This window comes from Phyllobates terribilis, unplaced genomic scaffold (assembly GCF_046119375.1).
Source record: "Phyllobates terribilis strain yellow unplaced genomic scaffold, ASM4611937v1 Scaffold_4__5_contigs__length_816908805, whole genome shotgun sequence".
Classification (NCBI taxonomy): domain Eukaryota; kingdom Metazoa; phylum Chordata; class Amphibia; order Anura; family Dendrobatidae; genus Phyllobates; species Phyllobates terribilis.
This window is the reverse complement of record NW_027362764.1, coordinates 611394933-611410207: the sequence shown is the minus strand read 5'-3', so window position 1 is coordinate 611410207 and position 15275 is coordinate 611394933. Positions and strand designations below refer to the sequence as shown.

Genomic DNA, 15275 nt, shown 5'->3' with positions numbered 1-15275 from the left:
CCGCAGTTACCAAAACCCACAGTCCTACAGAGGGTGCTTGTCCTATTGGCACTATGGAACCAGCCTTCATTGCCAGATCCCGCAGCCCACATAGGAGTCACCTAAACTGCAGGCACCATAGAGTCGGCTAACCCGACCGCAACACGACAGGACAACGCATTGGAGGCAAAGTGACGTTGACACTACCCGGAAACAGCTGGCGTGCTGGAACCAGGCTGGGCAGGAGGGAGTACCCGTGCCAAAGACACTGCCGAGAACCAGCTGACGGTACTGGAACCCGGATGGGTAGCAGAAGGTACAAGAGCCAATGGAACTGCCGAGAACCAGCTGGCGGTGCTGGAGCCCAGGGTAAATAATAAAAACAGAAGAGCCAGAGGTGTATTTGGAGGAGGTTTTAAATCCGTACTACAGTGGATGTGGACAAAGCAGGAGAATTTGCCGGACACACAGCTGGGGATCAGCTGACGTTACTGAATCCCAATAACACTGGAGCAAGCGTTGACTGTGCAGACGGCACTTCTGAGCAGCAACTAGCGGTATTGGAGCCCAGGGTAAATACTAAAAACGGAGGAGCCAGAGGTGTAATTGGAGCAAGTTTTAAATAAGTAGCACAGTGAATATGGACAGAGCAGGAGAAATTGCCGTGAACACAGCAGGGGAACAGCTGACGTTACCGAACCCCAATAACACCGCAGCAAGTGTTGACTGTGCAGACGGCACTTCCGAGCGCCAACTGGCGGTGCTGGAGCCCAGGGATAAGAATGAAAACAGAGGAGCCAGAGGAGTAATTGGAGCAACTTTAAAATGTGTAGTACAGTGGATGTGGACAAATCAGGAGAAATTGCCGTCCGCACAGCAGGAGAACAGCTGACGTTACTGAACCCCAATAACACGGCAGCAAGTGTTGACTGTGCAGACGGCACTTCCGAGCGCCAACTGGCGGTGCTGGAGCCCAGGGATAAGAATGAAAACAGAGGAGCCAGAGGTGTAATTGGAGCAACTTTAAAATCTGTAGTAGTGAGAATGTGGACAGAGCAGGAGAAATTGCCGTCCGCACAGCAGGGGAACAGCTGACGTTACTGAACCCCAATAACACGGCAGCAAGTGTTGACTGTGCAGACAGCACTTCCGAGCGCCAACTGGCGGTGTTGGAGCCCAGGGTAAATACTAAAAACGGAGGAGCCAGAGGTGTAATTGGAGCAAGTTTTAAATAAGTAGCACAGTGAATATGGACAGAGCAGGAGAAATTGCCGTGAACACAGCAGGGGAACAGCTGACGTTACTGAACCCCAATAACATGGTAGCAAGTGTTGACTGTGCAGACGGCACTTCCGAGCGCCAACTGGCAGTGCTGGAGCCCAGGGATAAGAATGAAAACAGAGGAGCCAGAGGTGTAATTCGAGCAACTTTAAAATGTGTAGTACAGTGGATGTGGACAAAGCAGGAGAAATTGCCGTCCGCACAGCAGGAGAACAGCTGACGTTACTGAACCCCAATAACACGGCAGCAAGTGTTGACTGTGCAGACGGCACTTCCGAGCGCCAACTGGCGGTGCTGGAGCCCAGGGATAAGAATGAAAACAGAGGAGCCAGAGGTGTAATTCGAGCAACTTTAAAATGTGTAGTACAGTGGATGTGGACAAAGCAGGAGAAATTGCCGTCCGCACAGCAGGAGAACAGCTGACGTTACTGAACCCCAATAACACGGCAGCAAGTGTTGACTGTGCAGACAGCACTTCCGAGCGCCAACTGGCGGTGTTGGAGCCCAGGGTAAATACTAAAAACGGAGGAGCCAGAGGTGTAATTGGAGCAAGTTTTAAATAAGTAGCACAGTGAATATGGACAGAGCAGGAGAAATTGCCGTGAACACAGCAGGGGAACAGCTGACGTTACCGAACCCCAATAACACCGCAGCAAGTGTTGACTGTGCAGACGGCACTTCCGAGCGCCAACTGGCGGTGCTGGAGCCCAGGGATAAGAATGAAAACAGAGGAGCCAGAGGTGTAATTGGAGCAACTTTAAAATCTGTAGTAGTGAGAATGTGGACAGAGCAGGAGAAATTGCCGTCCGCACAGCAGGGGAACAGCTGACGTTACTGAACCCCAATAACATGGTAGCAAGTGTTGACTGTGCAGACAGCACTTCCGAGCGCCAACTGGCGGTGCTGGAGCCCAGGGATAAGAATGAAAACAGAGGAGCCAGAGGAGTAATTGGAGCAACTTTAAAATGTGTAGTACAGTGGATGTGGACAAATCAGGAGAAATTGCCGTCCGCACAGCAGGAGAACAGCTGACGTTACTGAACCCCAATAACACGGCAGCAAGTGTTGACTGTGCAGACGGCACTTCCGAGCGCCAACTGGCGGTGTTGGAGCTCAGGGATTACAGTTCAGGTGGTAGAAACATGAACAGAACAGGAGACCTGGATACTGTTGCCAACCAATTATTTATTCTGGAAGAGGACTGGCAAATTCATGAGAGATCCAGGCCTTGTTCATTTTGAGAAAAGTAAGCCGGTCAACGTTATCGGAGGATAGTCGCATGCGACGGTCTGTTAGTACACCACCTGCGGCACTAAAGACGCGTTCCGATAATACACTAGCAGCAGGGCAAGCTAGCACCTCCAGTGCATACTGACTAAGCTCTGGCCATGTATCCAGCTTACAGACCCAAAACTTGAAGGGAGAAGAGCCGTCTGGGAGTACACTAAGAGGGCAAGACATGTAGTCTGTCACCATCTGACGGAAACGTTGCCTCCTGCTGACTGGAGCTGTCTGTGATGGTGTAGACATTTGTGGCGGCGGGGACACAAAACTTTGCCACATTTCGGCCATACTGGTCTTGCCTTGTGCTGAGGCGCTGCTTCTGCTCCCTCTTTGTGCAGAGCTTCCTCCACTGCCTCGACGCACTGAGCTGCTTTGTAAAGCACTAGCAGCACTGCTCTCGGTTGGAATGGAGAACATGATGGAATGCACCAGTGCGTCTTGGTACTCCCGCATTTTACGCTCCCGGTTCAATGGTGTTATGAGGCTTTGTAAGTTGTCCCGGTAGCGAGGATCTAGGAGGGTGGACACCCAATAATCAGCCGTGTTGAGAATGTGGGCGATGCGGCGGTCGTTTCTGAGGCACTGCAGCATGAAATCAACCATGTGCTGCAGACTGCCAACTGGCCAAGAAACGCTGTCCCCTGCTTGAGGCGTGATCTCTGCCTGCTCTGCATCACCCCACCCTCGCTCTAGATACTGACTACTAGAGCATTGTGTACCTCCCTCCTCTGGACAGATGTCTTCCTCATCCATTGACTCCTCCTCATCCTCCTCACAAAGTGTCCCCTGCCTAGGCCTTTGTGAGGAACCACGTTGCGCAGACTGTAGAGAAGCAGATGGCATTTGTGACTCCTCATCCTCCACCTCTTCCAAAACCTCGTCCCTTAGTGCTTGCAGTGTTTTTTCAAGCAGGCAGATAAGGGGGATAGTCATGCTGACTAGTGCATCATCTGCACTCGCCATCCGCGTGGAATAATCGAAGGCACGCAAAACGTGGCAAATGTCCTTCATAGAGGCCCACTCAGTGGTGGTGAAGTGTGAACGGCGCGCACTGCGACTTGTTTGCGCCTGCTGCAGCTGGTACTCCATTACTGCTGCCTGCTGCTCACACAACCTCTCCAACATATGTAACGTTGAATTCCACCTGGTGGGTAGGTCACATATGATGCGATGTTCCGGAAGACATAATCGGCGCTGCAGAGCTGCAATGCGTGATCTTGCATTGCTGGAACGCCGCAAGTGAGCGCACTCTATGCGGACCTTGTGAAGCAGTGCATCAAGATCCGGATAGTCCCTCAAAAAACTCTGCACGACCAAGTTGAGCACATGTGCCAGACATGGGATGTGAGTGAGGTTGCCTAGGCCCAGAGCTGCCACCAGATTTCGGCCATTGTCACACACTACCATGCCTGGCTGGAGATTCGCTGGCACAAACCACACGTCACTCTGCTGCTTGATGGCATTCCAGAGCTCCTGCGCTGTGTGGCTTCGATTCCCCAAAGAAATTAATTTTAATACGGCCTGTTGACGTTTGGCCACGGCTGTGCTCATATCGGTCATCATAACAGGTAACCGTTCACGGGTCGATGTGGAGGTAGACCGTGACGGCTCCTGCAGCGCTGATTCAGAGGAACTGGAGTATGAGGAGGAGTCAATGTGTACAGACTGGATTCCTGCAATCCTTGGAGTTGGCAGAACACGTACAGCGCCACTCTCAAGATCTGTACCCGGCTCCACAACATTTACCCAATGGGCAGTGAGGGAAAGGTATCGTCCCTGTCCATGCTTACTGGTCCACGCATCAGTGGTCAGGTGGACCTTGCTACTGACGGCGTTTTGTAGCGCATGTTTAATTTTTCCCTCCACATGATGTTGCAGGGCAGGGACGGCTTGCCTGCTGAAATAAAAGCGGCTGGGCACGTTGTATTGTGGGACTGCCAATGCCATAAAGTTACGGAATGTGTCAGTCTCCACCAGCCTGAATGATAGCATTTCAAGGGCCAGTAGTTTAGCAATGCCAGCATTCAGAGCCTGTGCTCGGGGGTGGTTTGCCGAGTATGGGCGCCTTTTCTCCCATGCCTGTGCTAACGATGGCTGTAGACTGGCCTGGGAGTGTGAGGATGACTGGGAAAGTGGTGCTGTGGGTGGAATTACACTGTGTCTCTGTACAACAGTGCCAGAGATTCTTCCATGGCGATCCTGTGAGGAAGCCGAACCAGCTGTGTGTGAGCTGGAGGAAGAGGCTACAACACGAGCTGAAGAGGTGGTAGGTGGCGCTGTAGGTTGGCCTAGGTCTTCAGTGTGTTTGTGTAACTCCACCACGTGCTTGGTCCGCACATGTTTCCACATATTTGTGGTATTGAGGTTGCTGACACTTTTCCCTCTTTTCACCTTCTGATTACACAGCTTGCATTTGACAAAGCAAATGTCATCTGCAACTGTGTCAAAAAAGGACCAGGCACTGCAAGTCTTGGGAGCGCCCGCTTTGGATTTTGGAAGAGCCATGCTCCTAATGGGTGCCGAAGTGGAGGCTACAGGCAACCAAGTCTGCCCCCTCCCTCTCCCTCCTTTTTGGGCCGTTCGGGGAATCTCTTCCTCAGAGCTGCTCCCACCACCTTCCTGTCCCTCACGCCATGATGGGTCAAGGACCTCATCATCTACACCACCCTCTTCAAACAACTGCTTCTCCTGGGTAGTCTCGACAGCACAGTACGCACCAGAAAGTGGCACCTGAGTCTCATCATCAGATGCGTACTGAGGTGTGCTGCTGACCATAGGCACTGGCCCACCCGCCTCTTCAGATTCAGAGAGACAAAACGGTTGCGCATCACTGCATACTACCTCTTCTTCAAATTCTCGAATTCTGCTTGGCTGGCCCCCTCTTTCCAAGCCAAGAGATTCAGAGAACAGAAGTAGAGATGGCTCCTGTCCAGGGCTCTCTGACTGCCTGGGCAATTTGGCAGGTGGTGAAGAGACAGATGGGTGCTCTTCAGTGCTCAGGACCTGAGAGGATCTGGAACTAATTGAAGTCGATGCGTTAGCTGCCATCCATCCGACAACGGCTTCAATTTGGTCCTCGCGCAGCAGTGGGGTACGGCTAGCTCCTACAAAGCTGCGCATAAAGGACTGTTCCCTGGTAAAACTGGGGGATGCTGAGTCACTGGTGCCCGCAGCAGGCACAGAATCCCCACGTCCTCTCCCTGCAGGCACAGAATCCTCACGTCCTCTCCCTGCAGAAACTCCACGCCCACGACCACATGCCTTACTCCCTGCCTTCTTCATCTTGGTAGACTGATAAAGATAGGCAGAAAAGTACTAAGGGCTTAGTGTGCTTATTCCTGAACAGCTGCTAACAGGTATAAGAAACACTAATTTTATAAAGTGTGGACTAGACTTTAATATGAGCTAATGTGGCCTACACAACTGTAAAGTGGAGTGTTTGGTGAACTTTATTTAGGTTTTTTTTGTCACAAAAAGACACTGGATGTGCCTAAAGATGTAATAACGATAGTATCACAAACTTTTTGTAGCTATTACAATGTAGGAAGGTAACCTACAATGCAATAGATGAGGCTGCAAAAAATAGGCTAATACTAATCTGGCTGGGGCTGCAGGGCCCAATGCTGCAGAAAGGCTCCTCTATCTACTCCTATATAGTGTGTTTGGAATCAATTTAGCTGAATATGGATGGAACCACCACACTAATAGGAGATATCAGGAAAAATTATGAATTGGCAATAAAGGACAATGTATGAGGCAGTGACACACACTGAGTGCACTACAACCAGACGGGGTTGAAGCACACACTACAGGGTGAGCTGCACTCACACACCAGACCTTGCAGACAGCGGTGAACAGTACAGATGCAGAGCACTGTGCACTAGTGCTGCAAGACAGAAAAAAATTCTCTATCTACTCCTATATAGTGTGTTTGGAACCAATTTAGCTGAATACAGATGGAACCACCACACTAATAGGAGATATCAGGAAAAATTATGAATTGGCAATAAAGGACAATGTATGAGGCAGTGACACACACTGAGTGCACTACAACCAGACGGGGTTGAAGCACACACTACAGGGTGAGCTGCACTCACACACCAGACCTTGCAGACAGCGGTGAACAGTACAGATGCAGAGCACTGTGCACTAGTGCTGCAAGACGGAAAAAAATTTCTCTATCTACTCCTATATAGTGTGTTTGGAACCAATTTAGCTGAATACAGATGGAACCACCACACTAATAGGAGATATCAGGAAAAATTATGAATTGGCAAAAAAGGACAATGTATGAGGCAGTGACACACACTGAGTGCACTACAACCAGACTTGGCTGAAGCACACACTACAGGGTGAGCTGCACTCACACACACAGACCTTGCAGATAGCGGTGAACAGCACAGGGAACTGTGCACTAGCACTGCAAGGCACAGTGATTTAGAAAGTAGCTTGGGTAAAGCAGTATAGAGCAAATAGGTAGCTAAAACTGTCCCTCAGAACAACAGCGTCCTATCCCTAACTGAATTCACAGCAGAGTGAGCTCAAAATGGCGGCGGTGGCTTTTATAGTGCATCATGACATCATTTCAGCAGCCAATCACAGCCATGCCATTAGTTAAGATGCCTACATGCCTAACAGGATGTGCCCACACTTCTTAGGATCCTCATTGGCTGAATAAAATGAAAATGTCTCATTGCATTATGGGAACTTCCGATTCCGGTATACGATATTGCAATAGTATCGGAATTAAGTATCGGAATTCCGATACCGCGAATATCGGCCGATACCCGATATTTCAGTATCGGAATGCTCAACACTATTTACTACTTATTTATTCACATTAATTGGAGAAATCACATTGCATTTGCTTTTTTTTCTTCTAGTTCCTGATCACACAGGATCACCTCCACAACCTATTTGTAATGATCACACAGTGAACTATTGTAACACTGTATTTTATGACTATATTAACAAGCTTGGTTTCAATTCTTTAGCTTACACAGATCCAGAGAACAGGACAGAATACATGGGAAAGTAAGAACATTTTAGCGGTTTCTTTTGCTCCTTTGGTGCAACCGAGTAAGAATGACAATCACAAATCTGAAACTGTGAAATTGCGTAAGTTTTCATCTGTATATAATAATTCTTATATCAAAGTGAAAATAATTTATCTTAATTTGCCTTGTATTGTTAAAGGGTTTGCAAAAATAACTTGGCTGAATTTTTGCTGAACATCATCAGACATGTTCACATATTCAGTTTATGACTTTAGCTGCAATACCACATACAATATTCTGACGAGAGTGGCACAGTTTTTAGGAGAAATCATCCAAGTTTTCCTAATACTGGAAATCCACTTGGATGTGTAGCCGCTTCTATGTTGCCCTATGTATGCAGATATATGGCAGCCAGCATTAATTACAGCTGACCGTGGCTCGGGAGATTGTAGCAGGCTCTTCTCATGAATACACTGGACTCATAAACTCTGTGTCCGGTTTATTCTATGATTGCTTCTATTAGCACAATGCATTTTTTTAGGTAATTTGGCTAATATAAGAGTTGGCCTATCCCCGTACTTTCCTACTTTTACATAGGGCAGTATATTTTGATGACATATCCACCTTTAAAAGGAACCTTTCACCAGGTTTTCCTAATATAATGTACGGCCAGCACTTTTTCAGCCCTCTTTTACAACATTCTAGTATGCTGTATGTCTGTCCCCAATCCCCTATGCTAGGCTCAAAAAAAGAGTTTTTTTTTTATTTTCTCAGATGGCGCAATCCAGTCAGATGGTCGGCTCTGGTCTGGATCTTGTGCCTTCTCTCTTCTTAGAATCGCTGTCCCCCTTCCCTTCTTCATGTGGATGGCACGTCCTATGTCATCCACCCAGTGTCCCTTATCGTGCTTTTGCACAGGCGCATTTCTCTCTTCCCTGACGAGCGCAGAGCAAAGTACTGTAGTGCGCATGCCCGGGAAATACCAAAGAGCTCCGATGACCCAAAGGTAAAGCCAGCACATGCGCAGTACAGTTCTTTGCTCTGCCCTCGGCAGGGCAGAGAGAAGTGCCAAAAGAAGAAAAGACAGTCCGGCTCACCCGCATGCACTTAATGAAGGTCCAGAGAAGGGAGAAATCTGTGCCTCAGACGCTGCATCTGTGAATTAAAAAATAATTCAGCTCCACAGGTTTCATAAATCTTTAAACTTTATTCAACATGACAGCGGTACATTCCAGTGCAAGTAGGTTTTAAAATATCATATATAGTGCAATAAAATCACCCCGTTTCAGATCTTGAGACCCTTAATCATGATGCATGTTTCTACTTCAGAGAGAAGTGCGCCTGTGCATGACACCCATTGGACTGGACTTCACCATCTGAGTATAATAAAAGTAATTTTTTGTGCCTTGCATAGAGGATTGGGGACATAGATTCAAAATACTAGAATGCTGTAAAAGAGTGCTTACAGGTGCTGGCCGTACTTTATATTGGGGAAACCTGGTGACAGGTTTCCTTTTAAGTGTACCTCAAGTTAGGAAAAATCTCAAACGCATACAGGATTTAAGGGGCTTGCCCCAGAATTAAATATCAATATTCTCGATTAGATTACGCAAAGTATTCATTAAAAACATTTAAAAAAATGCTTGATACTGCTGTTACTAACGTGTTGGCTCAGTGGTTAACAGACTTTCAGCACTGGGGTCCTGGGTTCAAATCCCACCAAGGACAACATCTGCAATGAGTTTGTATGTTCTCCCCATGGTTGTGTGGGTTTCCTCTAGGTACTTCAGTTTCCTCCCACACTCCAAAGACATCCTGATAGGGAATCTAAATTGTGAGCTCAAATGTGGGTAATGATGATATTGTCTATAAAGATCTGCTATATAAGCAAGCATAATAAATAATTGATGCCCCCTCGCTGTTCTTTTGATTTCCCTCTCTGAACATGCCATAATGTGTTGAATGCTATTGTATGCAGAGTGTGTGCACAGTTGGGTCCAGAAGTATTTTAACAATGACAGAGGTTTTATAATGATGCCTCTACACCAGTATAAATAATTGAAATGGTTACTGTTGTTTCAACAAGTTTTGCATAAATCAGTAGTAAAAGCAAAAATATATGCAAAGAAACCTTGTATTATATCTTTTCAGAGAAATATATTCTTTTTCCACTTGAGAGCAACTTGTTCCCAATGCCCGCTCCATAAACTCCTCATTTATTCTGAAAAACAGCGCAAAGACAATTCTAGCAAATGTTTTATACCACTTCAATGCTTGATTCACGGCTACACAGCTCAGTGCTATTGTAGGATGTCCTGTTGCTTCTGTCTGTGGGCTACATAAGTGATGGGCAGTCTGGCTGTTTTTGGTGATCCTATATAATTTTGGCTCTGCTCACCAATAAGAGCCGGCTTTTTGGATCCCAAACAGATCCATAACAAATGTGTTCATTGTAGATGAATAGTATTTAAAAAAAAAATCACCTTAGCTGAAACCCCACCGACTCCCATCCAGACAATGAAAGCGTTGGATGAGCGGGGTTTGTTTGGTGAGTGGAGTTTTTGCTGCCAAATGCTTACCTTTTACCCCTAGTGAGAACCATTCAGAGACTGTAAGTGGCTCTCACAAGAGTGTCATCCAATGGCTGTCATCTTTCACAGGAAGGAAGCCAGCTTTTCGTACCAGATTGTTTGCGAACGACCCATCATAGTCTACACAAAGAAGGAAAATGGGAGGCATAATAACTATGGGAGATATTATAGCAGCTAGCACAGAAACAACTGAAAATTAGAGATAAAGCCCATAGAGGGGAAAAAATGGTAAAAAGCTGAAAGGTTGTCTGGTGAAAGCAAGGTATCACCTATCAGTTGGGTAGGTGATCATTTCCTGATCGGTAGTTTTCCGACCGTTGGGACACGCATTGGTGGGCAGGTTGAGAAACTTTTATTCCCATTACAAAATAGAGCAGAAGGTCAGATGCCTGATCACTGCTCAATTTATTATCAATGGAGTTACCAGTAAAAGCTGAATGCTGCACTCTGCAACCTTTGTAGGCAGAGAATGGAACAGTGGTCTAACATGCACACTGCACTTCCATCCGAATGGTGATATATGTGCCACATTCTGCTAATTGACGCATATCCTAGCAGACTTATCTCCACCGATCAACAAGTTATCACCCAAAACCCCCAACAAAATGGAGTAAATCTGCAAATTTTCACAAAATCACTTGGCTCTAACTTGAGGAGCACGCTAGATGTACATTGATAACTGCTATGACTGTTATGTGACCAGAGATGTAGATTTTGCATTTACAGCTAATCAGGTCTGCCATTGAATATATATATTTTTTTTCTTGTAGCTGCCTGTACAGTAAGAAGCCTACAAGACTTGGCTCGTATCTATATTCGTCGTACACTTAGGAACTGCATAAACGATGAGATGCAGGCCAAAGGCATTCCTCCGAAAGCACCTCCAAAACGGAAAAGGCGGCGTTGCCGTAGACGCCGCATGAACACCTATGTATTTGTAGGAAATCAGCTAATTCCTCAAGCCTTAGATAGCGATGATGATGAAAAGATTGATGAGGACAGCAAAGAAGAAGAAAAGGATCATATTGAAGCTTTGAAAGCTGAGGATCCTCCACAGAACCTTCTTCGGGAGAGAATTCTGAGCTTGCCTCTCCCTGAATCTTTAAAGGCATACTTGACCTATTACAGAGAGAAATGATGATGCACTTGAATATGAAACTTTATTGCCTGCTGATATTTCATTTTTTTCTTGAAAATGTAGCATTTGTTAATAAACAATTTGGCACTTCTATCTTTCAGCAACAGATCCAGTGGACACCGACACGGTTTTATCGCCATTCATTGGTTTAGTTTTGTTTTTACAGGCTTTGTTTTTTACTACATTTTAAGAAAAATCAAAAATCCATTTTTAACTGTAGCAAGTTACTGCTTTGTGGTATCACTTATTCTAGGGTGAAAGCGATCAGAAGGCTGTTATCTATATACAGGACAAAGCAAATTAGAAAAGGGTCTGATTTTAGTCCTAAAGGCCATTTCAATCACATAAACCCCACAAGTCACAATGGAACATTCCATTCTGATATTTTCATATTGTTAGTCCTTCATTTTATATACACCAGTAAAAAATGAATGAAAAGTGCAATAGTTTAGCAAAAGGTAATTTATTGTGAACGCCACAATTTTTGTGATTTTTCTAAGAAAAAAAAAAAAATGGAAGTGTCCAATATGGAGATAATATTTCTTTGAGAAAAAAAATAGTTGTTTGTTACAATCTCTTTCAGAAGTAATGAAACCTAGATGTTTTCTATATTCCTAATGTGTCTTGCGTATCCCGTGTTGACCATCTACTAAGAAACCTCGATTACAAATTCCCAACGGATTCGTTACTAAAAGCCAATATCCAATATGTCCATAGAAGTTTTCTTGTCATCCTGTTTAGGGAGAGTGAAATGAATTGTACAGCAGCAAGTCTATTAACTATTCCATCCAGCTCTCAAATCCGCTGTGTTGTCTTCTAGAAAACGATTCCTTACGATTACCAACGATGTAGGAACATTCAGACTGTATACAATGTGTCTTTTAAATATCCACTTTGTTTGCTATTTCTGTGTAATATAATGAAGCACATTAACTGATTTTTCAACCGTTTTTCCCCTCCATGGTACATTGATTCAGTATTTCAGTAGCGGATGATGAAGGTATACCATCTTGTAAGTAAATATTCCGTTACACCTTTGCAACCATTTTTTCTAGTGGAACAAATATATATATGAAATAAAGAAAGACCTATGTGTCTCTATAGTTTCAGACTACAGTCCTATCCTGTGTAATCTGATCTCAGGCCCTGCTTCCTGATTGCTTTTGCGTCTTTTTTTGGTCTAGTTTTGTGCCCTTTTTTATCATTTGCTTCCATTTCATTCTATTTGTACCTTTTTTTTAATGTCAATTTTATATGTGCTCACCTGTTTTTGTTTTGTTTGTTTTTTTGACCGTTGGCAAAGTTTAACAATTCCAGATGTTTTCCCCTGATTCATAAATTGCCACTTTTTAAAATGTCGCAAAGGTTGGCACAACTTCACTCCAGTCCCCTACACCTTCTGGTGTATTCTTGAGTACAGCAGTATTTTGACACAAATTTTGTGCCATTTTGCAAAAAATGTGACACTTTTTGGGGGCAAAAACTGTTTAAGACGGAAAAACAGACTTTGCGTCAAATTCAGGAATCGTGTACACCATTTTGATGGATTTGAATAAATACTAGAAGGACAAAGAAGCGCAAAATAGGGCATTATCCAGACAAAAGGCGTTTTTAAATATGCAGAAACTGTTCACCTGGTGGTGTTATGAGAAAGTACAACACTTGGAAGGGCTCAGAAATAAAGGGTTCAGCTGCGACTCCGCAGCTTGGTATATCCAACTTTAGAAATTAATAGATTTGGAGAAACTGATATGCTGTTTCTGGCATGTCAATAGATTAGAGATGTCAGAAAACACTTGAGATTGTAGAATAGATAATGCGGTTTTATTCTCGACGCGTTTCGAAGAACACTCATTTCATCAGGAGCACCACAAGTACAAAGAATGACAAAAATGTAGATTTTCTGACCTCTCTATCTGTTGAGATGCCAGCAGCGCAGCATATCCGCTTCTCCACATCTATTCATTTCGAGAAACTTGGCGCAAAAAATTACAAATATTACCACAAGGGAAAAAAAGAAAGACTTAAAAAAAAAAAAAAAAAAACTGGAAATGATGAATCAGGGCCATAGTCTTTTCCATCTGACCACAAATTGCTGTTAATCTGCTTTAAGTGGAGTAAAAATGAAAGGCGTATGATTGCAGGATTAGACGACACATGGGTTGTTTGTAGTCTGTGATCATGGAGACACATAGTTGTGTACAGAAGCTGTGGACACAAAAGTGAGGATATTTTCAAATAGATTTTAATGAAAAATATTTAGTTTTTATTTTAGATGCATTGAAACAGTGAGAAGTGGATGTAAAAATAGAGACATCTTTTTAATATAAAGGCCATCAATGACACTTTGACCATAAACAGGTCTCAAGGAATTCTTTAGCATTACTCATAAAAAGACTGACTATCGAAATCTCCTGGCAGACTGATGCTTTCTTGTGCTGACAGTAGCACAAGAAAAAGGACTGTATAAATCTGCATTCATTTGAGTAACGGCTGTACATAAGACCGAAAGTTTGTTTTTGGGGGGCACAATGTAAAACATTCCTTCTAAAATAACATCACCCGCTATATAAAGTTGGCTCATAGATCTATATATGCGCGGAAACAATATAAATCAATAAAGAATATTTTTAGAATATTATCGAAAAATCACCTTCTTAATTTGAATGATAAGACGGTAGACGATACGTCAAGAATAATTGGCTTATTTTCAGGTTGTTAGAAATGTAAATACCCTTTGCGATCAATAACCTTGTTCAAGCTTTGGTAAAATAGCTTAAGTCCCTCTTACAATGGACATTGAAATGTAGCTTTATTTCAAAATGACTTTTATAGTGTGTGGTGTATTCTTGCTGAGGTCGACATAGCTGCCCGAACCTATATTGTTTTTTTTCTGCATCATACATTTTGTCACATTGATAGGTAATGCCAGACAATGAAATGTCTTTTTTTTATTTTTTTTCTTAATTTTTTTTCTTAAACATTTTCCAAACCATAGTGATGTTTCTAACGTAGTTCTCCGGGAATAATGGACAGCTGAGGTAGTTTTTAAACTGTATATGTAAAATGCTTTTGTAGAAAGACTGACTGCACTTTCATTTGATTGTATTCTTTGCAAGCGGTTAATATATATATATATGTTTTCATGACTATTTTTAAATGTTTGGTTTATATATATATATATGTATTTTTCATGAAATGCTTGTCTCATCCTTTTCACCCACTTTAAAAATGCATTAACTGAAAATAGAAAAGTGTTATTTGAACATTTTGCATATGCTGTTGATTTGGGACATTATTGCAATAAAAATAAAATAAAAACAAATGGTGCCATTTTTTTTATTGCGTAACCGAAGTTAAATTAATGCAGGCCTACCTATTGATCCCATGCTACCTAATGCTCATTTTTTGCTCTTATTACAGCCAAAAAATGAGCAAAAATCAAGAAGGGACTCCCATCAAAATTTGTATCCTGTTAATATATAGCAGTCATCATATTATATAGCACTTTGTACTTACAATTGCTCATTTTGCCCTTCTATACAGTTAATTCTTCTGTTTTCCATAAGGTCTCTGACATCACGTGATTAAAAACCGACTAGCTGAATGCTTCTAAGCTCTATGTTCAAACATGAGGTCAATTTTCTCTGTCTGAGTCGCTGCAAAAGTTTCTAGCATGGGAGGAGGGAGCAGGTTTGTCAGGAGTTGAAGAGGGGAATGATTTCTGCAGGGACAAGAGACTTCCTGTTTCTATATAGAGCAGAGAAAACAAGAATTGGCTGGATAGAAAGACAAAATGAGAAATTGTAAGTACACAGTTCTATATAATATCATGATTGCAAAATATTAAGAGGATAAAAACTTTGATGGGAGGAGTGCTTCTTTAACCCTTTCACCCCTAAGCCTGTTTTCACCTACCTGACCAGGCCAATTTTTTTAATCCTGACCAGTGTCCCTTTATGAGGTAATAACTCTGGAACATTTCAACGGATCCCACTGATTTTG

The 15275-nt window shown here is 43.6% G+C and overlaps 1 protein-coding gene across 1 annotated transcript in view; it reads left to right on the top strand.

The window, feature by feature from the left end:
• Positions 1 to 14595, top strand: part of PCMTD1 (protein-L-isoaspartate (D-aspartate) O-methyltransferase domain containing 1) — a 93558-nt gene extending 78963 nt beyond the window's left edge. The window contains exons 5-6 of the mRNA XM_073679285.1: positions 7539 to 7662; positions 10903 to 14595. Coding sequence (XP_073535386.1) covers positions 7539 to 7662; positions 10903 to 11270 — 492 coding nt within the window. The 3' untranslated portion in view covers positions 11271 to 14595. The remainder of the gene's footprint in view (positions 1 to 7538; positions 7663 to 10902) is intronic.
• The last annotated feature ends 680 nt before the right edge of the window (positions 14596 to 15275 follow it).